The 27924-nt window shown below is 37.6% G+C and overlaps 1 protein-coding gene across 2 annotated transcripts; it reads left to right on the forward strand.

Annotated features, from left to right (window-relative positions):
• On the forward strand, nucleotides 1–27168 carry stxbp1b (syntaxin binding protein 1b). 2 transcript variants are annotated; one of them, XM_042488474.2, is made up of 20 exons: nucleotides 1–106; nucleotides 7564–7613; nucleotides 7748–7829; nucleotides 8586–8662; nucleotides 8940–9018; nucleotides 9747–9850; nucleotides 12525–12673; nucleotides 13874–13958; nucleotides 14091–14221; nucleotides 14896–15003; nucleotides 15197–15257; nucleotides 16878–16943; nucleotides 17627–17707; nucleotides 18606–18744; nucleotides 18960–19069; nucleotides 19982–20083; nucleotides 20791–20876; nucleotides 21394–21548; nucleotides 22803–22944; nucleotides 26247–27168. In XM_042488474.2, the coding sequence occupies exons 1-19, from the start codon at nucleotides 70–72 to the stop codon at nucleotides 22919–22921; spliced, it is 1821 nt and encodes a 606-aa protein (XP_042344408.2). In that variant the 5' UTR covers nucleotides 1–69; the 3' UTR covers nucleotides 22922–22944; nucleotides 26247–27168. The 2 variants fall into 2 exon arrangements, with proteins under 2 accessions (XP_042344408.2, XP_087933313.1); XM_088077187.1 differs by lacking the exon at nucleotides 22803–22944.
• The last annotated feature ends 756 nt before the right edge of the window (nucleotides 27169–27924 follow it).

Raw genomic sequence — 27924 nt, forward strand, 5'->3', positions numbered from 1 at the left:
TGACAGCAGGTGAGTTGTGGCAGCGGTCAGTTGTTTGTGGGAAAGTGGACGCGCAGCAGAGCGCTCATCATGTCACCACTCGGACTAAAAGCCATTGTTGGAGAAAGTAAGTTTATTTTATACATTAGAACATTTGTACTTTTGTTAGATATTTTAACACAATTATCCATATGTGATGTAATGGGTATTATTATGTGACAATCAATGCAAAGTGTCTGGATAAGTGGTTATTCCCATAACCTTCAATCTGAAATATCAGCGTTCCTCGCATTATGTAACTTTTCCGATGATGGATGGTCATACAGGACAGTGCAGCTCCTAGTGGTTCTGTTTTTAATTTAATTTTTTTTTTTGGGGGGGGAAGTTCGATGCGCAAATGACGCACAGACGCATCCAAACCGTGCGTCTTGCTACATGTTGTGTCTCCAGACTTAATTGTCACTGACATGAATTATCCAGCTATGAATGTTTTTGGCGGTGTTCTGGAAATTTCGTTTATTGAGCCGTTATTGTCATGAGAGCATGGAGTCCTCGTTTGGTGTAAATCCTGCCTCACTAATCTTTGTCTGTGCGGATTAAAGCGCTCTGACATCATCCTCAGAGGAAGCGGAGAGGACTCCAGTAGCCACAGTAACAACCACACTAGTGTTTGTTTCTACTGTCAGCTGGATGTCACCATCAGTAAACAGCAGTCCATTGTTAAACATCATGTGTCCTTTATTGTAATGTGGACACACACGCACGTCAGATCTGTGTACTCTCACGCAAACCACGAAGGTCCTACGAAACTAAAGATGCGCAAACTGGAGGGGGAAAAAATCCAGTCAACTGTATCGTGAATTTTTCTTTGAAGGCGTTGCACAATCTTGAAATGACACATATCATCCCACTAGTGTAAAGCTTGTTTAAGCTGGGAATCCTTTCATATTTATATTTTAGTCTCAACATTAGATTAAATGCTGCCGTTTTCCAATAAGTCGATCTTTTATGTGGGTTGATTAATGACAGCCAAGGGCACAAATGAGATTGCTTCTGAATTATTAAGACAAATACTTTATACGTAAGTTACAAGTTCAAGATAACAATACACTGTCCTCTGGCTGGTGTTTATCCTTTACATTTGATAAGAAAGCAGGAATTGAGCACTCGCGGATTGTACTTGGGATAAAAGCTGCAATTATATATTTTTTAAAAAGTACATATTTTTGTTTTACATAATATGTAAACTTTCACAACGATTTAACACTTTGAACCATGAGCAAATTGGTTTGATTTCTTAACAAAAACATGGCAGTAAGCAACTTAGAAATGTTCCACAAATTGCAAGAAACTGGTCAGCTTAGAAAATATTTTTTTTAAAGCTTAGAGAAAAAGCAAGGGAAAAAAGAAAACTATGTTTGTTATTATCACACTTACATATTTAAAATGATACAGAATTATTATAATTTCTAAGCACTTTTTTGAGATGATTTTCTTGTTTTTCTTATTTGTTGTTTTATTTAAGTATTTATTTATTTATTTATTTATTTTTACAAATTTCTTGATTTTTTGGTCATTTCTTGTGAAGTTGCTCCTTGCATTCTTCCCATGTTTTTGAAAGAAGTCAAGGTTTTAAAGGGTTAAATAATAATAATCTGAAATAAAAACATTAATAACATAAGCAATAGTACTTTTAGAAGAAATTGGTTAACATTTTACCATGATTGTTGTTGCTTCTTATTGAGTTTTTCTTGGTGGGGGGGGCAGTACTGTATGTGAACATGTTAAAGTATTTCACCGTTTCACTTTCTATAACCTGCCACAGATGGGGTTGGGGAGCAGGGACTCACCTGGCTTTGGCTAATGCAGAGCTGCTTCATCTGATTAGTTTTACAGACATGAAATTGAAGAAGGATTGCTGCAGAAATATACATTTAGGTGCCAATCATCAAAAGCCATTTTACTCAGAACGAGTGGTAATATTTTAAGATACAGATTTGTATAGATTTAACCCAAACTAAAAGTGAGGCACGCGGTTCCAGATGGTAATACAATAACTATATCTAATGACTACATAGCACCATATCAGACTCTGATAACCCTCCTTTTTGACCTTCTAGAAGGCAGAAGGTTTACAAAATAAAATCACATTTATCCTCGATCCTGCGACATCTTTGGAGTTGAAGATTGCGTTGCTTAAAATCAGCAGCTACTATGAAGATTCCATCTGGTTACTTAATAGTGATGTTGCTGCTGATGGCATCGTTCAGTTCCTGCAGTGCATTTTTTAATGTGGCATCAGAGTCTTGTGTCATTATGGCCCCCACAAGGTCAGTCTATCCAGTGCAACAGCTTGATCCGGGAAGTCAAGTGTCAACCATGTCTCTGTGAAGAAGTGTGCAGAGCAGTCCCAGATCTCCTGTTGCTGCATGAGCCAAAATCACTTCTCATCCACTTCATTCTCCTGCGATCAGACACTAGACAGTAGAAGACTTGGTAGAGGAACAGCTCCTGCTCCGAGTCAGGCGAGCCTCACCATGATACCGACTCTTTTCCCTCTTTTTGTCTGGCACTTTCAGTTTTGTTTTTTCCCCTACAGTCTGACCGGCTTGTTGGCGTATGCTGTCAGTGGGGACCCTTTTGTGGTCCATTGCATTCAGTCCAAGCCCCACACAACTTTTCTCGATGCTTAAGGTGCCACTCTTTCATAGAAATGTCGTGCTTCAGCAGAAGGGGCCATGGTGTTGAAAAATTGTTGCTGAATGAGCCTTAGTCCCATCTCATCTCATCTCATCCACCTGTTTCTCCCGCGAGTGGACATTAGACAGGAGAAGGCTTGGTAGAGGAACAGCTCTTGGTCCAATTTGGATCAGCCTCGCCCTGATACTGGCTCTCCTCTCTCTCTTTGTCTGGTGCCTTCGGTTTCGTTTCTCCCCTCTGACTCGCCGCTTGGATATCCTCTTGCGACTGCAGCATTCAGTCCAAACCCCACACAACTTCTCAGGATGTTGATGATGAAGTGCCACTCTATCGTAGAAAAGTCGTGCTTCAGCAGAAGGGGCCATGGTGTCCAAAAAATAGACAAATATAACAAAAAAGTAGCAAGGATTTGTGGAGCTACGAGCTGCTGCATCTACATGCGCTGCCGTTGTCATAGATATAAGTAAATAATGCAGAATGTGCTTTAAAGCCATTCTCATGTCAGATGATTCTGTGCTTATGTTGTGTATTTTCCCAAACACATTTGCAATTGATAAATTACCAGACAGACACAATGATTACAGGGACTTCCGGGCTACTGAGTGCCCACTATGTCCGGTTGATAATATAGCCTTGTTTCAGGTGTCTGTCAGTTGCTCCTCAGCTATCATCCAGCCTGTTGTTTTGGTTGCCATCAGTGTTATGATTTTTGTTCAGTCTCACTGCTCTCACCAGCTTTGTGTCAGCAGGCAGCTGTTTTCAATGACGTAAGTTCAATACTCACTCTGTGTTGAGCCTCAGTTTGGTCTCCACCAATTTCTAAGAGCTATATTTATCTCTTTAGCTGCTAAACGCTCCACTATGTTCACCAGGTGGACCCTAAATTAGTCTGTCTACATGAAGTGTGCAGTGTTTACCTGCACGGAGCCTGGCCACGGTCTTGAAAACTGATGATGTACTGAATAGAGCTGTCTGGAATACCATTTTCTGGACTCAGGAGCTTCACCATTAATCAACAGCGAACAAACAGTGATAGCAAAACCGTGCACATCACTGCATCGCCATCAGGTAGGGTCACAGATTCACCCCTGCAGTTAGGGAGCAACCTGTTCTCATCCGGACCATGTGTGCCATGGAGTGTCATGTGAGAGCGAGCCTGGTGTGTCTCTAACTGCTTGTCAGCGGTTGTGACACTGTACTGTTTTTAAAGTTAGGAAAAAGAAAACTCGTTGTGCTTCTGAAATGATAAGTGTACTCACTATTTAAGTTGTTAAAATTGTCCTGGTCTGTGCTGCAGGACAGGGCTCCATGCAAAGCTAGAATTATTCCAAGTATTGTTTTCTGATAGCCATATTGTTACATCCAGCATGTCAACCAAAATGGCAAAAAAATGTTAGAGTTGTGCATTTCTGCAAATCACGGATGCATTGTATATTTGTATATTATTATATAGCAGATTTGTTGAAACTGTAGGTTTCTTTCAAGGCTGTCAAACAATTTATCTTTTTTGTTGCCATGACTTACAGAATTTCAATAGTTAACTGTCATTCATCACATTTTTTTAATCAAATGTTTTCACTTCTATTATTCTGCATTTTAAACCAGGTATGAGGCCGACATTGACAAGGTCAAGCAGTTCTCAGCAGATTTTCTTGATCTGTAATCAAATTACAGTAAAAAACTACATGGTTCAGCATAAAGTGGGCAGACTTGTGGGTACCCATAGAACTGATTTTTATTCTGATATCTGGAGGTCAGAGATCAAGGTACCCCTGTGAAATGGCCATGCTGTCTTTCCATCAACAAAATGTAGCCTAACTTTGGAGTGATATTCAGCTCTTTTGCTGAGAAGTTAGCATAACATGGTTGGTATCATTGGATTTCTCAGTTCTTCTATTTGTATATGATAGCAGTATCATCACTAGCTTTAGCTATCATCTTGCTTTAAAACCCAGCCCGGTACAACCTCTGAAAGACAGAAATGTCGGCTGGAGATTAGCGTGGTAAAAAATGTGTTAAAATTATGTGTTATGTATGCTGGCAGTCCTAGGAATTTTTATATAGCTCAACTTTTTACATTTTATTAAGGCTGAAGGTAAGGCATAATTAATAGCGGGCCGCTTTGATGTGAGGATCTTTGCAGATCGTGTCCTCAGCTTCTCAGTCAGATCCACCCCTCCTCCACTCTTGTCCAAATATTGTTACCTCTGGCTCCAAAAAAACCTCGATGACAATGGCCAAAATGTAAAACTCAAGGCTTCAAAACAGGAGTCCACAAACCAATAAGTGATATCATGATTAATTCAGTGTCATAATAATTTGGTCTGCTCTAACAGCAAATCAAGAATCCCTAACAATGCCAAGTAGATATGGTATTAAATACTCCGAATTGAATTTTAGATCAATCATATTCGAATTATACTTATTTCTTTGAGCAAAAGCATAGATTTGGAGTTTTTGAGAAAACATTTGGGGCTGGAGCCTCACAAGCCACCCCTGCTCTGCCCCTGCTGAATCGTCTGATTTTGATTATGTATTTATTCTTTGTCTTACACATTGACTGTAAGTTTTATTAAATAGTATATTCTAAAAAAAACCCTGAGATGCTACGTGCATGGATTTGTATACATCGTCTTATTTGAAAAGAATCTTATGTTGATTTAAAAAACAGTCTTTTCATACAACATGGACACAGTAGTGGTTGTGAGTTGGAGAGGTTATAGTCAGTCTTCTGTCTCAGTGAACAATACAGTCTCCTTTTCTATCATGCCTGCTTTACCTACAGTATGTCACTGAGTTAACATTGTGTTTGCCAGAGGAGAGGAGCTGATATCCTACATAGTTACAGCCAATCATTGTGATAAAGTACATTATTATAAAGATTATAATTAAAGCATCTATGTGCGACAGCAGCAGCAGTCTGTTGTTGTTTATCCCTGCCTGTGAAGGCTTTCTGTCAGGCAGTGGACCATTCTTTCATGAACACTTCCACATAATCCTGTCGACTAATTGGATAAACACAACCATTCACATTTACTGTCATCACAAGCTTTCCTCAGACAGCACAGTCTGGATATCTAACCCACTGTTATAGAAATGCTTTATGATAAATCATCAAAACTTTTCCTTAAATATCTGAAAAATAGTTAAAGAATTATCTCCAATTTCATCTTATGTCATTCATAACTATTATTATTGGCCAACAGTCAGCGTAGTATTATCATGTGATAATATGCTTATGACACCTTAGGAGCAGCTCTTTAAGTGACATGTCATTGTGGCTCTCTGGAAGCAGGGCATGTTGACTTATTTTGGAGGATGAGTGCTTGTCTGTGTATTTGTCTGTGTGTGTGTGTGTGTGTGTGTGTGTGTGTGTGTGTGTGTGTGTGTGTGAGAGAGAGCCGGTGATGCTGCCTCCCCATGACGTCACGTCCGCTGACACAGAAACGGCCCAGAAATAGCGGTGGGGAGTGGTGGATGGGGTAAGAGGATTGGGAGGATTGGCAGATTAGAGGCAGTGATTGCAGTGGGCCCGTCCCTCCCAGCACTGTTCCTTCATGTTCACTCTGACACACAGAGAAGTTGGGATGCTCCTCATCAATATAAGTGACAGCCTGTAAAATGCAAAACTCTGTCTTACATCAGCTTGATTCCCATTTCAGGTGACTTCTTCCTGTCTCTCCTAAATTAAATCCTCTGTTACTGATTGTATTAAAGTGTATATGGCATTTGTTGTTGAGATAATGATCCAGTTTCCTCCAGAGGGATCGTGTTATTCTGCTGTCCCTCTGTTTCCCTGTTGTCCAGTTGCACTGCAGCTGCGTAGGCATTTACTGTCCCTCGTGGTAAAGGATGTCATGAGATTGCGTGCATATGGCATTTTAATGCCTCTGCACTGGCGACAGTTGTGGCTGGAAGTGTTATTGGTTGTCCCTCTGACCCTTTCTCATGAACAGAATATCTCCAGAATACCTTGAGGGAGTTTATTTTTGTCACAAACATCCACTTGGACTCAAAATGAACTGATCAGATTTTGGTATGCTTTTGACCATGACTTAAGAATCCATATAGTAAATATTACACAATTTCACACAAATGTCCAATAGAATAAGATGAAGTTATCAAATTTTATATCCCAAAAGGTCAACTTGTGGCCATAAGACAACATCATATCTCAGGGACAGAAGGGGACACATTTTATTGTTTACTGAATGGATGACACTAAAAGGTTCTGCTGCTCTCATTTACATCTTTCACAAACAGAACCGGCTCAGGTGCAGCGCCAGCTCTATTCCTGGTGGCACCCTGGTGAGATCTGACAATGTGTCCACTTTCAAACATCCAACAATGCCTCTGCCATGCATATTATGACAAAAGCAATCAGGTGATTTGTATAAAAGGGACAGCTCCCTGCATAAATCTGCTGACAGAATACATTTTGATTGTCCAGAGACCAAATGTGGATTTTAGATTTGTACTATACAAATATCATTACTTCCTTTGTTTGAATTAGTGTGGAACAGCTCATGTAGAACCACAGAAGGTAATTTACAAAAAACAAACCAAAAAACTGGAGACTGCAGATGTAACACACATCTTCCTGCTGCTGGAGGCCTAAGGTATTTTAGCCAAACTGAAATAGAATTTGCCTTAGACAACAAGGCATGGAAATTGCTTGCTAGATAGAAATGCTAGTAAACATAATCAACAAGACGGGTGCTTTTGCCTCAGCAATTTGCATGTATTATGATGTTGTTTTTCCCCTCTCTCTTTCTCTGTCTCTCTTTCTATTTAAACTGTTAATTCACAACCATCTTCTGAAATGAAATCCAGGTTTTATGTTGATGTCTTGACTGAGCTACATTACATTTACCATCTTTACAGAGATAATGAACAATGTCATCAAGAAAGCAAGAGAAAAAGGAAAATGGAAGGTAACGCTGTTGTTATTCTTATCACATTTTGCATAATTCCCCCTTAATCTCACACCGAATATGAATAAAACCACCTAAGATATCAAAATAAACTCCATATAAATGTGGGCTTTGTGTGTATCACTGTGTTACAGGTGCTGGTGGTGGACAAGCTGAGCATGAGGATGATCTCCTCTTGCTGTAAGATGACAGACATTATGTCAGAGGGAATCACCAGTAAGTACTGCCCAGGTCACCTTAGTTCACTTTTGCGGCTTTGAAATCTGCTTAATCAAAGGCTCGATAAACCCACACTACCATGTGGATGAGTCATTTCTTGAATGTTGAATTGAAATATTTATGGATATCCATTATTTATATTTATTTATTTAAAAAAATATCTTAAGTGCTGCAGGAACGGTGTGTATGCTTTATTTCCAAGAGTGACTTGGGAAGATTGATATATGAGCATAAAGTGCAGAGTTAGAGTCAGGATGTAGTAAGCCTTGATCAGATACGATACGATACGATACGATACGATACGATACGATACGATACGATACGATACGATACGATACGATACGATACAATGCGATGCGATGCAATGCGATACGATGCGATGTGATACGATGCGATGCGATATGATAAGATACGATATGGTACGGTGCAGTACGATATGACACGACATGACTTGTCAGCACACCACAAGAAATACTTCATTGATCCCAAATTGTGACATGTTACAGTTGCTCTTGCTGTATATAATAAGCTTGGGGAAATATAAGAAAGTAGAAATAGAACTAAGAAGGTTTTTTTAAATGTGGACTATCTAACAATATAGACCATAGCATATAACTTTATATAAAAATATATATTATATATATATTTTCTGCAGGACTGAGGAGTTCTTAGAAACTGCAAATTAGGGAGTATAGCTATAATATCATCAAGCGAATGGATGAGTATTGATTGTTGTTTCTGTGTGCCCTCCAGTTGTGGAAGACATAACTAAGCGGCGTGAGCCTTTGCCCAGCATGGAGGCCATCTATCTGATCACGCCCTCAGATGAGGTAAATGATACAGCAGCTGTTTATGATTCTATGATTGACAGCACAATCTGTCACTGAAGTCCCTGGCTTTCTGCATCATACACTTTTTTTTGCTTATTTTCTTTTACTAATTTTCAGGTAATTTTCTTTTACTTCTTACTAATTTCTTACTATTTTTTTGTTGCTCATTTCCTTCTTCACATTTTTGAAAGAAATTTCAGCTTTTGAACAGAATCAAGAACTGTTGTTCCCTTTTACATCCATTCATAAGCTAAACCATTGTTCTCTGCTGTCTCAGTCTGTTGAGGGTCTGATCGATGACTTCAGAGACCCACAGAATCCAAGGTACCGAGGAGCTCATGTCTTCTTCACCGACAGTGAGTAAATCCACTCTACACCAACAAAATATAGATGGAACATCTGCTCACTCAAAATGAGTCAAGAATCCTTGAACATTAGACTCTGTCAAAGTACACAAACCCAGTTTCATGTTAGGAAGTGCTTGTGCTTTAAAATACTGAAAGGTTCTCATCAGGGTTATTTCCTGACTTGACAAAGTTCCTGCCATCAACACAGCTCTTCACACAACTTGTGTACAACTCCCTGTGTGGATTAACCCTTTGTAACCTGGAGCTACATTACTTGTGCTGCTTCTAGACACATTTCAGGTATTTAAATCTTTTGAGAAAATTGGCTTGATTTCTTTCATAGAAATGGGGAAAAGGCAATGAATAACTGGACACAAATTGCAAGAAAATAGCATATTTCAAAAATTATTATTTTTTAAAAAGCCAGGGGAAAATGTCTAAATAACTAATTTTGTTATTCATTAATTTCCATGTAGCTAATTAACTTTTTACCAATTTCATGCTATTTTTTTAAAGCCATTTCTTGTTAGGTTTCTCATCACCTTCTTTCCATATATTGTAAATAAATCAAGCCAATTTGTCAGGTTTTTAAAGGGTTAATCTAAACTACCTCATTTTATCTGCCAATATTAGGTCAATTGAACATTTTCAAATTAAGGAAAGTAACAACATTCAAGATTCACTCTTTTATCTAACTATGTCAGTGAGTCACCATGTTTTTCTGTAATTCTCTCCAGCCATCCCAGATATGCTGTTTGGACTGTTGACCAAATCCCGCGCCTCCAAAGCCATGAAGGCCTTGACCGAGATCCACATCGCCTTTCTGCCCTATGAATCTCAGGTAAAACACTGTCTAGACTGGGATTAGACCACATGGCAGCGGCTCGCTATCGTCTATCTCTGGTATAATGGATGTGGTTTGAAAGTATTTCAGCCAGTAGTGTGTAAAGAAACCTGCCTCTCATGTTGCTTTGAGTTTGTTGTCAAGGTGAGATGTAGTGTAGGGTATTCTGTATATCATCACCAAGGAACTGTATTAACATTTTTGAGATGTGTGGATACAGTGAAGCTTTATGTTTGTTAAATCAGTCACTAGAGGAGAGAGGCACTAGAAATGGACAAGAGAGCGATTTGTCATGAACCAAAAAACACTGGAGAATCAAACTGGGAGAATGCTCACTGAAAACAGCACTGGATATGAGCAAACAGTATCACTATGAACAGCAAAAACAATGTGGCAGCCTGGAAGAGAGAGAGCAGGTTTTTAAGCTGCAGTTGATGAGTGTGGAATGAGCAGCAAGTGTGCATGCAGCGCTGCAGCAGCAGGAAGCCACGGCCAGCCTCTGACAGCACACACTAACACAGCAGCACAAAACACAGCCAAAAAACCCAGGAAAAATATAGGACAAAACACACAAAGAGTCAGAAAGGTAAAGAAAAAGTTAGTTATTATTCTTTGCGTGTTCACTATGAATGACACCTATTATAGAATACATAGTCATCTGTTGCAATATAGATAATAGTGTCTTTAAAAATATGTCGCAGTTATCTTAACCCTTTAAAACCTGGGGCAATATCACTTTTCTTTCCCACATTTGTTTCAGAAAACATGATGGCAATGAGCAACTTGATAGGAAATACTCAACAGATTGCAAAAAAAAGTAGATTTAGACAATTATTGTTAGAAATCTGTGAAAAATGTCTTTGGGGGAAAAAAGGAAAAAAGCTAGAGGAAAAAAAATATTTTTATTGATCAAAATTACATCAAAATCATGTTACATAATTATTATAATTTTTATGACTAAAAAATAAAATTCTGTTTTAGTTAATTCTGATCATGATGAATATTTCTTATGATTATTATTATTTTCATTATTATTATTATTGTGACTGTTTTTATTTATTTATTTTTTACTAAGTTTCAGGTAATTTTCTTGTATATCTTGCTAATTTTTGTGTCATTTCTTCTTGCTCATTTCCTTCTTCACATATTTTTGAAAGAAATTAAGCCAGTTTGCTCAGGATTCCAAGGGTTAACCATATTGTTATGATTTGTGTATATTGGAGGAAGAACATCTTTCCTTCCAAATTAAAGAAAATGTGGTATCGCTGAAGATATTCATCAGTTGATAGATCAAGGATCAATGAACCTTGTAAGAAAAGGCTGGATCAAAGTCTCAAGCGTGGGTGAACAGCATGCTCAGTACCCTCGATAAAGCCTGTCAGCCTCTGGTATTGACAGAGTGGAGAAGGTGCCAAGGAGGAACAGTGCGACAGTGTTTTGTGCTGGATCAGCTTTAGCCGTCAATCCTCTGCTGTTGTCCTGTAGTTTTAATCCAGAGAGGGAGGGACACATCACACCAGCCCCTCCTCTCATCTCTTTACCTCATTGGCTGAGACAACCATCGCTCACACTCTGCAGCCAATGGGAACAGACAAGATGTGCGACAAGAGAAAGCCCAGGGACTGTTCTCATGTGATGGAGTCAGTAACAGATGGGTGCATGTACACAAGTGTTTTTAACTGAGTGTGTGTGGGAAAGGGTTTAATTAGTGTTTCAGCGCTCGTGCCAAGGTTCTAATGGCCAATACATTATTTTACCTTTAACCATTTTTAAGCCCACTTTATCTCTCAGTCATATCTGAAAAATGTTTAAATAACATTTAGATCACTGCAACTCTTTATGAAGCTGGGTATAATCAGGTATTAGTGCATACTTGTGCCAAATGCAACTGAACTTCACTTTGGATCAGTTCAGGTCATTGAATAGACAGTGTAGCAACAATCTTTTTTAACCCATTAAAACCTGGGCAATATGCCTTCATTTCTTTCAGTCATGGGAAGAATGCATTAAGTAAAGGAAGAAGAACTGTCCCAAAAAATATCAAGGAATTATTAAAAGAAAGAAAGAAAGAAAGAAATGAAAAATCAAAGAAATTACCTGAAAAAGTGCATAGAAATTATAATAATTTTGTAACACCGTAATACTACTACTACTACTACTACTACTACTAATAATAATAATAATAATTATTATTATTTTAACAAAAGAGGAAAAATAAGAAAAGTAAAAAAAAAACAGGCAAACAAGACTTGGAAAAAGTGATTAAAAATTATAATAATTATTAACATATTTTAACATGATTTTTTTTTTTATCTAATTATGATAATTGTATATAAAAGATTTTACCTAGCTCTTTCCTTATTCCTTGGACACTTTTTCTGTCTTTTTCATTTTTCCCCTAGACATTCTTAAAAAAATATTTTTTGAAAAATCTATGAATTCCTGCAATTTGTGGAACATTTCTAACTAAGTTGCTTGCTGTATTTTTCCCATGCTTTTGAAAGGAATCCCACCTATTTGCTCAGGGTTCAAATGTTAAAATATTTGTGAAAGGCATCTGAATGCAGCAGGAGAAAAGTGATGTCGCTCCAGGTTTCAGAGGGTTAAGGACAAGAATGGAGTTAAGATTGGACCTCATGTTGTCTCTCTGTCATGTCCTCTGTGTGTCCAGGTCTTCTCCCTGGACAAAGTGGATGCCTTTCAGGACTTCTACAGCCCCTTCAAGGCTGATGTGAAGAACAACATGTTGGAGCGCTGTGCTGAGCAGATCGCCACCCTGTGTGCCACACTCAAAGAGTATCCTGGAGTCCGATACAGAGGGTGGGAGCAACTGGGAAAACCTATTTCTTTAGACTGTTTTCTTTACTGTTTGGAGTTTTTGTTGCTAGTCACAAACTTTCTCATTTTACAGCTAAACAGTACACTTAAACATGCTTCTGAAAACATTTCTGATTCATATTTGATCAGAGATGACTAGTTTGACAATTTGTCTGCAGTTAACAACCAGTGAGTGACATGATTGCCTAAAGGCTCAGCTCTGATTGGTGGTTTTCATTCACATGCAGCAACGTCATTAGAAATGCTACAAGGCAATAGTGTAGGCAAAGGAATATGATTCTTGTTTAGAGATTCCTTTCCCATTTAGTGTTTTGAGAATATAGTGACAGCCTCAGCAAATATAAAAAGGTTATTTCTGATAAAACTCACCAGCTGTAGTTTTGTCATGTCATTTTTCTTTACAGCAGCAAAAGAGCAGGATGGGAGATAGTCTCAAAAGTAGTGTAGTTGTAGTATTGAAAGCAACCCTGCAAGATCCCCAGTCTTTGCAAAATCAAAATTACACAGCATAGGTTCTTGGATGAAATGTTAAACTTTTGTTGCTGTTTGGCCTTTTGTTTAGATGCCAATAGCATTTTGGGGGCCCAAAAATGCAAACTATTGAGTTTCAGAGTGTAATCTTTTGAAAACGCCAACCCTTCTGTTGCTGTGTAAACTGGCAATGCACGGATTCTGTGAGAACAGTAACATCGCAGCCGCACTTCATGCAGGCACGTGGTGTTTTTTCTGTTGTGTGTCATTACAAAGTTACACTACCAGCTACTGGCCTGGCATGCATAACTACAGTGTTTGCAATTATTTTTGCAGATCCTTGTACATGTAAATCGCTTTCACAATGTTATCATATGAACGCAGATTTTTTTTTTAACATAAAGGACAGGCTTTTCTGTTTTTAGTAGGGCCTAAATTTGATAGGGTGTCACACTTTAGTATTTTCAAAGTCTTTTTGTGTATAAAAGGCACACGTTTTGCAAAACCAGACCTCTAGTCATGTTGACATAGGTCTGGGAAATATTTCTATCCCATTTTTTTTTGATTGACATAACATCAAACTTTTATCGGTTTGTCTTTTGGTTTGTCTGAAAGGATAAATCTGCGTTTTTTTCGTCAACAGTTTGGCCGAGTGTAGGCTACATTTGCTTTTCCCGCTGTGTGATGCTGTATTGTGTGTGTTTATTTCAGGGAGTACAAAGACTGTGCAGTTCTGGCTCAGATGCTTCAGGAGAAGCTGGATGGTTACAAGGCTGATGACCCCACCATGGGAGAGGTAGGGAAATGTAGCCCCCTTTAAATGGACCAAAAAAGAGTTGTCAGCAGTCGTCTGCTAGTAAAGAGTAAAAAACATCCGTCAGTCCTCCACAGTGTGCACAATATTTTGTCTCTGTTCTGATGCATCCAGGGTCCAGACAAGTCTCGCACTCAGCTGCTCATTCTGGATCGCGGCTTTGATCCTGTGTCTCCCATCCTGCATGAGCTCACGCTGCAGGCCATGGCCTACGATCTGCTGGGCATCGAGAACGACGTCTACAAGTAAAGATTCTGTAGCTACACCGGTCCAAAGAATTAATGGCCATGCTTCATACTGATGTTTTCTGAAGACTAATTTGCCCTCCTTCTTTATTTCTTCAGACACGTCAAACACCGTCAGACACCGTCAAACACCTGTCAAACACCGTCAGACACTGTCAGACACTGTCAGACACTGTCAAACACCGTGAAAACTACAACAAAAATAAAAATAAAAAACATAAAAGTTGGAAAGACATGCATTTTACACGCACTCTCAGTGTAGCATCCATCATTCAGCAGTCCAATGAGCACGACTGAAATGTGTTAAAATAAAACAAAATGACCAAAAGTATTCCATCAATGTCCTTGTAAGACACATTAACATAATTAAAACATGACACAAAGTAAAGAACAATTACCATCTGCACCTCTAGGAACACGTGTAGAAGTGGGTAGTGGGTCATTTTGTCTTTCATTGCTCAATTTCCTTAAGAAATTAAGGGTAAAAAGGCCAAAATGGTGAAACAATGTCCTATTTTAGTACAAGGAGGAAGCAAAGAAACAAACTGCTCTGCATAACATAAAAATGATCAAATTCTTCAGTGTCCATCTTCGTAATTTTCCATTAACTTAAAAAAAAAATAAATAAAGTTACACTCATACAGCCTGTAAACCTGTCCGGCCCTGTCTGTCAGGTTTGAGACCAGTGGCATGGGAGAGACGAGGATGAAGGAGGTGTTGCTGGATGAGGACGATGACCTGTGGCTGACTCTGAGACACAAACACATCGCAGAAGTGTCGACGTGAGTGGCTTTGACTTTCTGCTCACACATACACACTCATTGCATGCACCACAAAAACACACTCTCCTGTCTGAAGCTGTCACAGAGCTTTGATTCTCTCAGGAGTCAGCAGAGTCACTGAGAACGTCCTCACTTTTCATTCATCAGTTCATTTTTTCCTGACTTCCTCGTCCTTTTCTGTCTCTCTGGGCAGGGCTGTGACTCGTTCTCTCAAAGAGTTCTCTGCCAGCAAAAAGATGAACACTGGAGAAAAGGTAGAGGACACACTGTATCACTGTGCTCCTGTTTCAGGATCTGTTACTGAGTCTCAGTTCCTGACTGTCCTTCACACTGAGGCGGAGGAACAACACGCAGTGCTTTAGCTGCATTTTAAAAGTTAACTTCTGTATTTTTCAACATTTCCCCTATTCGCCTATGTTTTTGTGTTGAAATAGCTAATGGAGACAACATTTTTTAAAGTTGTCCTGGATTAAGTGGTAGCAGCAAAACAAGCTGTACTGTTATGTTAATGAGCAATTGTGCACAATCAATGTGTGTCCACTGAAAGTGTTTTGCTACTGCCAGATCCAAATTGTTAAAGCCCCAAAATCACTATCACTGAACCTACCAGACCCCATTAAAAAAACAGTAATTTTATAATAGTGAAACCATTTGCAGACGAAAGTGTTTTGCTACTGCCAGATCCAAATTGTTAAAGCCCCAAAATCACTATCACTGAACCTACCAGACCCCATTAAAAAAACAGTAATTTTATAATAGTGAAACCATTTGCAGATGAATTCCCTGAAAGGCATGCTTGAGTAAAAGTACAGATATCTTACCAGAAAGGTTTAATTCATTAGAATATTATTTGAGTAAAAGTCTGAAAGTATCTGAAATTTACCCCATTTCGATATCAGAAGTCATTTTTTTAATAAATTAAATTAGTTATTTAATGTATGTAAGTATTGAAAGTAAAAGTACACGTAGATGCTGGTAATAAAAACAATTCAAAGAATTCTGAGGATTACTAAGTTTATTCCTTTACAACATGTACAGCATCTTAAAACCATCGTGTAGTAAGTAGCTTAGATAGTAGCTAAGGTGTTTGGGGCAAATGTATTGGAGTAAAAGTATACATTTGGTTTAGGAAATGTTGTGGAGTAAAAAATCAACTCTAGTACAGATGTTCCCAAAAATAACCCAAGTACTGTATTTATGTGTTATTACTTCGTTAGACTTTATTTAAGTCAACAGAAACAAAATAAAACTCATGAAAGCCATCTTAGTTCATATTTTCTTTGTTCCAAAATTACATGCCCTGGTTTGGTTGAAATAAATGCTTAATTCACCCCATTAGATGTGGAAACATTTTGGCTCCATACAGTTTTAAATGACTGTTTATTTAAATTGATTCTGGTGGGTTTGCCAATGGTGATTTTAGGTTACTTTTTCTGGTTAAATAAAAAGGAAGAATTTTAATGTGAGCCTGTCAGTGGCAAAAACAAACACTTTTAGTAGTCATAAAGTGCACAGATACTCAGGGTGGTTCTATTGCAGCCTGTTTTGCTGCTGCTGGACCACTTTCAGAAATGGTTGCTCCCATTATTCACTGTGACGCAATAACATGGTGAAATAGGGTGCAGGTTGAAAAATACACAAGTTACCCTTTAATAAAGTAAAAACTAAGATTTAGGATGAAGACAGTCAAGAAAAAGTAAAACATTTATTGGAAAATCTACTTAAAGCAGCCTCAACCAATATTTTTTATATTTCAAAAAAAGAGTAAATGTATCATTGACCACAACCAATGTTATCATATCAAAGTAAAGAGTAACCGTGTAACTGATCACTCAAAGCATTACTAAAACACATCACTCATCTGTGTGTTTCAGACCACCATGAAGGAACTGTCTCAGATGCTGAAGAAGATGCCTCAGTATCAGAAAGAGCTCAGCAAGGTAACAGCTCAAGTATTCCTCTGCATCTGTACAGTCACAGCATGTTAGTTTTGAGAGTTTGTTAAGGGTCATCCAAAGCAACATATGCAGTCAAAATCTCAATAGGCGGGTTTCCATTTCAGGTTTATGCAAAACTTAAGCAACAATTTTCAAATGTCAAAAAAACACAATTGTGAGATGACTGCATTTCCACTGAATGATGCTATGAGACTTCTCTCACAATGTTACGTGACTTCTACTCCTGCAATAACCGACATGCGCATAGCCATAGCATCATGTAACAAAAAGCCAAAAAGTGTCTCCATTGCAGTTTTGAGAAATATGGCTTTTTCAAAAAATCACCTGAAATACCACCTCATGCAAGCATAAAAACGTTTTCAAAACTGATGTGTTTCCATCAGGCATATTTTATATTTGCAAATCCTATTTCATAATATGACGGTTAAAGGAAACCTGCCAATTTTACCACTGTTTTAACCATTACTCGGCAAGGAAAGAAAATGTCTATGAAATTAAATTATAACAATTTGAGCACAGAGGTTTAGGAAAACATCTTTTATGTACAGCTGTAGACTTTATTTCGCATATATGAACCTTCTAAAAACTCTTTGGTATTGTCTGCAGCAGACTGTGTTCTCTGTGTCAAACTCACTGACAGCATCTCTCCTCTCTGACTCATTCAGTATTCCACTCACCTCCACCTGGCTGAAGACTGCATGAACCGTTACCAGGGAACTGTGGACAAACTCTGTCGTGTCGAACAGGTAGATCCCACAGAGGCCTCAGTCATGTAGTTAGATCTGTCTCTAGACAGAGTCACAACAAAAGCAGCATGAGGCAGCATGATGTGGGATATGTGCTCATCTGCTTTCATTGCTTTTCTATCCTTTTTTTTCAGTAATATTTTTTGGGGGGAGTATTAGGTGAACAGAAACATGAAAATACAATGCAAATGGAAACGATTATCCTTGTATATTTTGGTAGTTTTCCTCTGGTTGCCTCCCACTCAACCCCCAAAGCATTGCAGATGCAAAAAGGTTAGAATAAAATAAAATAAAATACAATAAAATTACATAAAATAAAATAAAATAAAATGACTAGTTCTGACACAATTTTTTTTGTGCTGCTTTCAAAAGCCTTTGACAAGTATTTAAACCTTTGAACCTTGTGCACATTGCTGTGATTTCTTTTAAAAACATGGGGAAAAGGCAATGAGCAACTTAGTGAGAAATGTTCCACAAATTTACAGAAATTTGAAAAAAAAAGAAAAAAAACAACTAAATTTATAATAATCATAATTACATATTTAAAATTATTTCACAGAATTATTCTAACATTTAGGCACTTTTCCAAGGTTACTCCCTTATTATTTTTTTATTTGTTCTTTATTTAATAAAAAAAAAAATCACAACTAATTTTGGGTCATTTTTCTCATTCATTGCTCATTGTCTTCTCTCCATGTTTCTGAGAGAAATCAAGCCAATTTGCTCAGATTTCAAAGGGTTAAATGGTTTGTTGATTAGGATATGAGGGGAGAATGCATCCACATACAGGTTCTTCTCTAACATCTAAAATAGATAACACAGAAAAATCTGATCACGTGTTGTTAAATTGGAACGTATGTTGAGGTCATGTTCTCATCTGTCCTCTGTTGTTTTGAAGGACCTGGCGATGGGCGTGGATGCAGAGGGTGAGAAGATCAAGGATCCCATGAGGCTCATTGTCCCCATCCTGCTGGATGCTAACGTCAGTGTGTCTGACAAGATCCGCATCATCCTGCTCTACATCTTCCTCAAAAACGGTCAGATATCCACCGCCTGTTCCGGATGTTTTCATAACAAATCATTTAAAAACTGAAAAGCACGCTCAGAATCTTTAGATGGAATCATGCATTCATATTTATAATATTTGTCCATTCTCAGTTTTTTTGTGTTTGCATGCTTTTTGCCATATTTCTAAATGTGCATGCATGTGTGTTTGGACTGAGAATCTATGTTGCATGTGTGTGTGTGTCAGGTGTGACTGAGGAGAACCTGTGTAAGCTCCTCCAGCATGCCAACATCCCACCAGAGGACAGTGACATCATTTCCAACATGGCCCACATGGGCATCCCCATTGTCTCCGAGGTGAGCTGTCCTGCCCCAGGACCTCAGTGTCCCATTATCAACTCTGAAGGTTGAAGGTCAAACCTTCCTTTCTTCTGAGATATTTGGGGCAGTGTTTCCAAAATATGTAGCCGTAGGGTCCAGATTTTCTCCTTAGTTCAAGCTCCACACATAAGAGAAATTACTACATATTTAATTTTATTTCAAAAATTGTAAACAACATGTTGACGTATAAAACACAGTGAAATGAAACTAATATTGCAAAAATGAAGTGCAATTACTTAAAAATTACTAAACGAAATAGCGCTGCAGCCAAAAAAAGTGCATATTATTTCTTCAAGATCAGTTACATAAAACTGCTGCTAAGAAATAGCATGTTTAATAGGCCAAATGATACCATGAACAGGGAAATAGATAGTAGCTGAACAGGAGGAGACTATATTTCAAAATAAAAGCCCTGTTCTGGAGTCACAACATAACATACCTTTTTAGAATGACTCATCCTTCCAATAAAAGATAACACTGCTTTTATTCTGGATGGTTTTCACTGCCAAAAGAGTCCCATGAAAAGACTCAAACCAACAATGTGTTAGTCCGTCTCTACATCATTTCTGTGTTCCCACTTTACGACATCAAAGCATATAAGCACAATGAAGTACTTCCCAACTCGGAAACTCCGACCTTCCGACATCACATGAATGCAACATGATACCAAATTGGAGTGGAAGTCCTTTCTGTAAAAGCATGTTTTTTCAAAAGTTTGTTATGGGTGGCTATAACACCCATTATTATTAACTCAGCCGAGAAGCACAATATTCACTTTTTGTCTGAAAAACAACATTTGAGAATGACACTCTTAAATATTTCGGGGAGTTGAACTGTTGATGTGTGAATTGTGACAGCACATGTGTGATCAGCGGTGTTTCTATACAGGTCACTGTCAAGAAAGCCAAGAAGCCCGATCGTAAGGAGCGAATCAGCGAGCAGACCTACCAGCTCTCCAGGTGGACTCCTCTCGTCAAGGATCTCATTGAGGTTCTTATAATGCTTTTACCATACACACATACATTCAGTCATGATGCAGTGTGACTTTCTGTGTGTACATTCGCCATTGTCTGTGTTTATACTCACCGCTCTGTAGAGAAACACCTTTATGGGCAGGTGTGTGGTGTTCTTCTGTGGTGTGTCATTACAAAGTTACATCACCAGTTACTGGCCTGGCATGCACACTTCAATGTTTTTTGCTGTTTTTTTCAGATCTGTGTACATATGGATCATTTTCATGATGTTATCATATGAACACAGATTTTTTTTTTTTTTTTTAAATGCAAAGGAAAGAATTTGCCTTTGTTTTTTGCAGGACCATTGTCATCTAAATGTGGCCTTAAACTGATGAACTGGTAACTGGAGAGGTGCCAGTTTGCATCCTGTGCACTGCTGAGATGCCATTGAGCATGGCACATTACCCCCAACTGCACCTGTCTATGGGCAGCCCCTCGCTCTGACATCTGTCCACTTAATGCATGTACATAGGTCCTGCTTGTGTATGTGTGTATATTTTAGGCCTGCGTTTGTTACATATACTGATAACAGAAGAGTGAAAAAGTGTTTTTTATAAAAAATAAATTATATATTTATGAATGTTAATCCCATGTAAATGTGGCTTTCGATAGTATTTTGGGTGAGAACAGTAACATGGGTAAGTCTGTTGTTGGTGCAAACTGTAACCTGTGTTTCTGCAGGACGCCATTGAAGACAAACTTGACCCAAAGCAGTACCCGTACATTTCCCAGCGACAAGCATCTGCCAAAGCCAGTGCTCCATCAAGGTGTGTTTTTAATGTGCCACTCTTGCACCTCATGTAACACATTACTTTAATAACTGGCTTAACCCTTTGAAACCTGAGCATTTTGGCTTCATTGCTTGCAAACATGGGAATAAGGCAATTAACAACAAAAGAAAAAAAATCCAAAAAATTGAAGAAATAGTAAAAAGTACAAGAAAATTTGTACAATTTGTGCAACGTTTATTACCAAATTGCTCATTGCGCTTTCCCATGTTTTTGAAAGAAATGACACCAATATGCTCAGGGTTGAAATACTTGTGAAAAGCATCAAAATCAGCACAAGAAAAGTGATGGTTCAGGTTGCAAAGGGTTAATTAGTAAAAAATAAAATAAAACAAAAACCAAAAACCCCCAATATAATTAGCTAGTTTTGAGTCATTATTGTTTTGAAATTATTTTATTTTTTATATGAGAGTCTTACAATGTTGACTCAAAGGGAAAAACCTCACTGATGTTTTAAAGTAAATACTAATCTGTGTCCTTGTTTGACATCTTCCAGTGCTCGCTATGGTAACTGGCACAAGAACAGGGGCCCCACTGAGATTAAGACGGGCCCCAGGATCATCGTCTTCATTATTGGAGGGATGACATACAGCGAGATGCGCTGTGTCTATGAGGTCACTCAGGCCAATGGCAAATGGGAGGCTCTGATTGGTGAGTTCATGGACACAAGGTCCCCAAACTTTGCTGAGCAGCAGTAATAAATGAATATTTGATTATTCTTTATACACACTAAAATTGAATGCACTTCACATGTGCTATCAGTTTGAATTGTGAAAGCGGCTTTTAGTGACTAAAGCACTAACGTCTAGTTTTCATTTGAAGGCTAATCCTTGTTTTACCTCAGTAATATCTCTGTGATGTAATATTCATCACATTCTTCTCATAGTGGCTCGATGGGCTTGACTTGGTAATCCGTGTGGATAAATCCTCCAGAGTGTTCGGATCTTGCTGATGTCCCTGTGTGGAAATCTTATGTTAGTGTTCCTGGAGTCGCTGACTCAGCAGAGCTTGACTCCTGTGTGATGGCATTAATCACATTCTCTGTGAAAGCGGATATGTTGTAACGATTCTCAGGGAATGGATGCAGTGTCAGGTACAGACAGGAAGGAGCAGAGAACGAGCGAATCTGCAAAAATCATATCTGCAGTTCACATTGCATTCAGCCTTTAGTCACATTGACCTCTCTGTACACTTTTGTTCAGCAGTTTTTTGCAACTTTTAAGATGTCTGCGAATTATTTTTTTGTGTGTGTTGTGAGCAGTCTAATGTGTATCTTAACCCTTTAAAACTTGAGCAAATTGGCTTGATTCCAGAAGAAGGAAAAGAACAACTAAAAAAGTAATGACTGAAAAATTAAATGGATGAGTAAAAAGTACAAGAAAATTAAGAAAAACTAAAAAAAAAATAGAAAATCTGTTTAGAAAAAAAATAAAAATAAAAATTAAATGAATCAATCAATCAATAAATAAATTAAGTTTTTGAAAACAACAACAACAACAACAACAACAAGGAAATGACCTGAAAAAAAGTGCTTTAAAAGTTTGATTATATATTGATATATATATGTATATATATGTATGTATATATATGTATATATATACATATATTCTGAATATATTTTTTCCCTAGCTTTTTTCTTCTTTTTTTTACCTAGACATTTTTCTCTAGCTTTTTTAAACTAATTTTCTAAATCTACTAATTTCTTGAAATTTTGTGGAACAGTTCTCACCAAGTTGCTCTGTACCTTTTTCCCCATGCTTTTGGAATAAATCAAACCAACTTGCTCGGAGTTCAAAGGTTTAAACATGTGAAAGCAGCACAAGGAAAGTGATATGGCTCCAGGTTTCAAAAGGTAAACAAGAATTGAGGATTCGCTCTGAGTTTTCAGGATTTTGTCACCCGTAGGTTCCACCCACGTTCTCACCCCACCTAAGTACTTAAAGGAACTACAGCACCCAGACTTCCTGGACCCCAACGCCCCTCCAGAGGGCACAGAGGGCACAGAGGAGCCGCCTGCAGAATGAACAGACATTCCACTGATTTGGAAGTAAATACACAAGTCGTGATGTGATTTGTGAATCCCTGTGTTCCCCCGTGTCAGTCCACCCAGCCAGTGTGTGACCTGTGAACCACTGCTCCCTGCAGCTTGTTGTCAGTGATTTTCATGAGGCGGGTTTCCATTACAGGTTTGCTTAAAACTTAAGTGATATTTTCAAAATGTTGAGAAGGCACAACTGCGAGATGACTGCATTTCCACTGAGTGATATTATGCAACTTCTCCTCTTGTGATAATATTCCAAGAAGCATGGTGATAGATGATCAAAACATTAGCAGCTTTATTTCTTTTGCAGACTTTTTTGAATCACCTGAAATACTACCTCATGTAAGTGTAAAAACTTTTTTTTCGATAAATGGAAGTTTTTTTTTTAATTTACGACTTCCATCAGGTATATTTCATATTTGCAATTTCAATTTTCGCAGTTTGAAGGTTAATGGAAACCCACCTGCTGACACTCAAATGCTGTCTTGTTTGTAAAGTGGTGCTGGTCCTCGTGTTCCATATCTAAATTTATGTCTTAAAGGAATACATATGTCAGTTTTTTTGTTTGACTCTCCTAATGGTGAACTTCATCACATCTTCCATGTATTCCTAATAGATCACTGGCTTTACTGCCCCATGCTAACACTGCATATAAATAATGTTGAGAAGGTAAATAACCTTAAATGGCTATCATATAGGATAATTTTTTTTATAGGAGATTCTAAGAAATACAGAAAATATGTTGATATTCAGTATAATAATATATACTATATTCTAATACACTACTAATATTTATACTACATACCCAAAAATATGTGAAAAACCAAACAATCCGCATAGAATCAATACAATCAAACAGATGCTTCCTCATGTTGCATTCAGTTAGGGCACCATGTTAGAGCAACTAAAACCAAGTGAAAAACAAACAACAAACAAACAATTGAATTGCACTGGTAAATATTCATTTCATGTCATTCGGCAATTAACAGGCATATCTTAACATTCACAAGTAAATTTCACACTCCAGAGAGTTTAAGGATTGGAGAACAAAAAAATATGTGGTGTGAGATGCTTAAGGGTAAATGTGCATTGGCCCTGAAAGCTCAACACACCTCAAATTAAGGAAAACTAATTGTAAAAAAAACTCACAAGATAAATAAGAACATGTCTTCACCAAGTTGAACATGAAAATGCTGCAAAAAGAGGAACACAGTGAGTGACTTCCTCTTCCTGTCTGACCTGTGCTGTTGTGTTGTACCTCACTTCCCTTTTTATTCCCTCCAGGACCATCGCTGTGATTTGTCTCCCTGTACTGACACTATTCTATATTGAGAGAAGTGCAAATCGTTTTTCCAACATAGCATTTGTCTTTTTTGTCCATCCATGTCCTTATGGGAAGAAATATCACTGTTGTCTCCGAATGCCATGCCAGTTAAGGAAAACCTTTTTTTTAATGTCTCAATGATTTGTTGGTAAAAAGATGAAACTAAAAGTGTTTCATCTTTCAGTTTTCAAACAAAGTTTTATGATGGCTAAGATACCAGGGGCCAACTTCCCTGTTCCACCTGATGGCAGCAACAGATGGCTCTCTATGCGGGGCCTCTCAGTAAGTGGTAAAAAGAGGAAAGCTTTCTGGGACCCAGCCACTACAGGGGACCCATGGAAGCCAACATTTACAAAGTTTATGTTAAATATAAGTGATAATAACTGTATTTTATTTTAAACTAAACAAAAATGAATATTGTTTATATTGTCTCTTTAATAAAATAGAGCCTGTTTTATAAAGAAAACTCCGCCTGCGTTCTGTTTGCAGCAGTTGTGGACAAAACAAGATGCGCTGGACCTTTTTAGGGGCCCAGCCATTTCCCAGGATGGGTCTGTCTGTGTGTTATCGCGGATTTCTGAATAAAAGTGAAGCGAGAGCCTCTACTGAACACTAATACCCCTTTTCCACATGTCATGTAATGCAGAGCAGGTGGAGTTTCATACCAGGTTTGAGCAGGGAAACAGAAATCAGAACATCACACAACCAAAACAAGCATCAGAGACTGAGGTGAAAAGCAGGACTTAAATACAAACTAGATTGATGAGGAGATGAAGTGCAGGTTTTCTAATTTTATGGGTTTGCAATACCAATAACAGATTTAAGAATGATGACCTATGAAATTGAGACCCTTTTTAAAGTAAATAAGAATTACCTATTAGTTTTCAGAATGGAAAAAACACAGAATTTTGGATATAAGATTGATCTAAGTTGACCAACAGAACACTGGGCCTCATGCAAGAATGATATACAGACACATTTTCTCTTGTTTTTGCTCATGTCCAGGATTTGTTCTTACTTTTGATTTTTGGGATTCACCAATGATTTCGTGTTTTTACTTTTGTCTTAGGTAAGAGAACATTTTATGAGAGGTCGAGAGCACTCTGACCAAGATAAGAGAAAAACATCTTGTTTTTACAGGCCACAAATTGTTGTTCAACACAACAAGAAATAAGTTTTACATTTGAGGAATATTTTTAAAGCTGCATGAAAAAATTTAGATGATGTTTTAGAGTAATTATTATGACCGGGTTATTAAATTTCAGGGCTAAAGAGATACTTCTATACTTGGTGCACTGATCCCAGTTACTGTAATTTCAGTTACTGTTTGTCCCTCTGCTGACAATAGCTGGAATGTAGCTAAGTAGATTTATTCTACTTAAAGGCTGTACTCCAGTACAAATATGGGGAACTTTTAGGTTACTTGAGGATTTTAATCTCATGCCACTTTCCACTTCAACTCCATGACACAAATTACAAATGAAGATTTCTGAAACAATTGGTTGAGTATTTAGAAAATTAATTGGCAACTATTTTTCTAATCATATCAGCTGTTTTTCATTTTTCATGCAAATAATACAAATTTAAAAAAAAAAAAAAAAAAAAATTAATGGTCCCAGCTTCTTATATATACTGTATATATAGAGTCTTGCCACTTTTTATTTTCATTGTTTGAATTGTTTTGATTTATTAAATGTAATTTTTTTTAAAAAAAATTCAAACCTTTTTTCACACCTGGATGAGAGCAGATTTGGGTGGTTAAAAAATTTGGTGCCTCTGGAGTTGACTTCTCTTATGTTTTCTCTTAGCAGAAAATAAAGGGAAAATATAAGAGAAATCTAAGAGAATGTTGCTGCATAAGGCCCAGTGTCAGTAAAACACAAAGCATTCCATAAAGTATTTCGAGGTATTAATCATGACCTAACCACACTTTCCTCAGGTCGCTATCCTAAAAAGTGATGGAGTATCATTTTGTGTCTTCCAGGATCAACTGAAATCTTCACTCCTTCTCGCCTTCTAAAAGCCCTCAAAGACTTGGAGAAAGAAGATCAGCCCAGTTAAGACGCTCCTCCGCCCTCAGCAGTAAAGACAAACTCCGGCTTTCCTCCCCGCTCCTCCTCCTCCTCCTGGCATGACACATCAAATATATGCTTGATGTTGTATACAATTCAGTTGCTGTTCACTCATTACTCATCTTATGTGTATTGATCAAAGTTTATTGGACGAGATTGGATTAGTGTTGTCTTTTGTATATTGTGGGCCATTTTGGAAAAGTTTAGAATTAGTTTTGATGGATGAGATTCAGGGATTCTGGGCCATTATTGCAAACTGGTTAAAGAGTAAACTGGGACAATCACTCCACTGCTTTGCTGTTCTAACAGAAGAATTGTGGATTATCTGTGTGCTCATTTTGTAACCCATCCTGTACCAATACGCAACCTTCTTCATCTTTTATTTTCTTGAAGCATGTCAGTGTTTAGGTAGTGCTTCCTATAGAGTAGGAACCATGCCATACAGTGCAAATCATGACATTTACAGTGATGTGTCTGACCTTGGAAATGCCAATGTAAAGCCACTCTGATGGCATAGTTAGCTGTAGATCAAGCATCTGAAAGATACATATACAGTGTAGTTGGATTGTCTCTTGTGCATCGTCTCAGTACACAGCAGTGTTTTGGCAGTGTTTCTTGTTTTTTTTTTTCTCCTGTAGAGGTTTAGTTTCCATCTGGTTCCCTGTGTTTGACCATAATGTTGTCATTGGTTATTATTGTGTAGTGATTCTGTGTAATCCACTCTGTATAAAGAGCGATGTCAGTATTATGACATGGGTATTCTTGTATGTCCACATCCATGAAAAGTACTTGCTGCAGGATGTGTGTTAAGCTAATAAAGTGGCTTCCATTAAAGTCTTCGTTTAGTTTTTTATGTGCTTGTTTTTTAACCCTTTGAAACCATATAAAATTGGCTTGATTTCTTTCAAAAACATGGGAAGAAGGAAATGTACTACTTAAGAAGAACAGACCCCAAAAAACAGAAGTCATGTGACTTTCTTACAAAAAAAATTGTAAGAAAATTCCTTGAAAATTAGGGGGGGGGAAGTTCAGTAAAAAAAAGAAATAAAAAAAGTCCTTAAAAATGCTTAATAATAATAATAATAATTCTCTAAATATATTTTAAAATATACAATCACGATAGTTTTTTTCGTTTTTCCCTAGTTTTATCAAGAATAATTTTTCTGATCTACAAATTTCTTGCAATTTGTTAAAAAACTTCTTGCCAAGTTGCTCATTTACTTTTTTCCCTATGTTTTCAAAATAAAGCAAACCAATTCGCCCAGGGTTCAAAGGTTTAAATACTTACAATCATGTCTTAATGCAGCAAAACAAAGTGATGATAAATATTTTAAAGGGCTAAAGATCAAATGTGTAGCCGTTAGGGGAAAGGGTTGGCAGAAATTGTTTACATGCCAAACAGGGTAACTTATTTTAAAGTTAAACTGTTTTCTTCAGTGTTTTTATCCGTTTAATTCACTGTGTCTGTTTCTTTTGGAGAGGAAGAGACCTCTGCAGATAATTTAGCTCCTGATAAAATTCTCCTTAACATCTGGATCTTAAGTTATGAGAGAAAAAAGGTGAGAGACATGCCAAATGATGGTAGAAAAA

This window comes from Plectropomus leopardus, chromosome 4 (genome assembly GCF_026936395.1).
Source record: "Plectropomus leopardus strain MGB_pleo_1.0 chromosome 4, ASM2693639v1, whole genome shotgun sequence".
Classification (NCBI taxonomy): Eukaryota; Metazoa; Chordata; class Actinopteri; order Perciformes; family Serranidae; genus Plectropomus; species Plectropomus leopardus.

Coding starts and splice junctions, on each gene's coding strand:
- stxbp1b (XM_042488474.2), top strand. CDS start 70: ATGTCACCACTCGGACTAAAAGCCATTGTTGGAGAAA. Junction 7,614..7,747: donor GAGAAAAAGGAAAATGGAAG/GTAACGCTGTTG, acceptor ACTGTGTTACAG/GTGCTGGTGGTGGACAAGCT. Junction 9,019..9,746: donor TCATGTCTTCTTCACCGACA/GTGAGTAAATCC, acceptor AATTCTCTCCAG/CCATCCCAGATATGCTGTTT.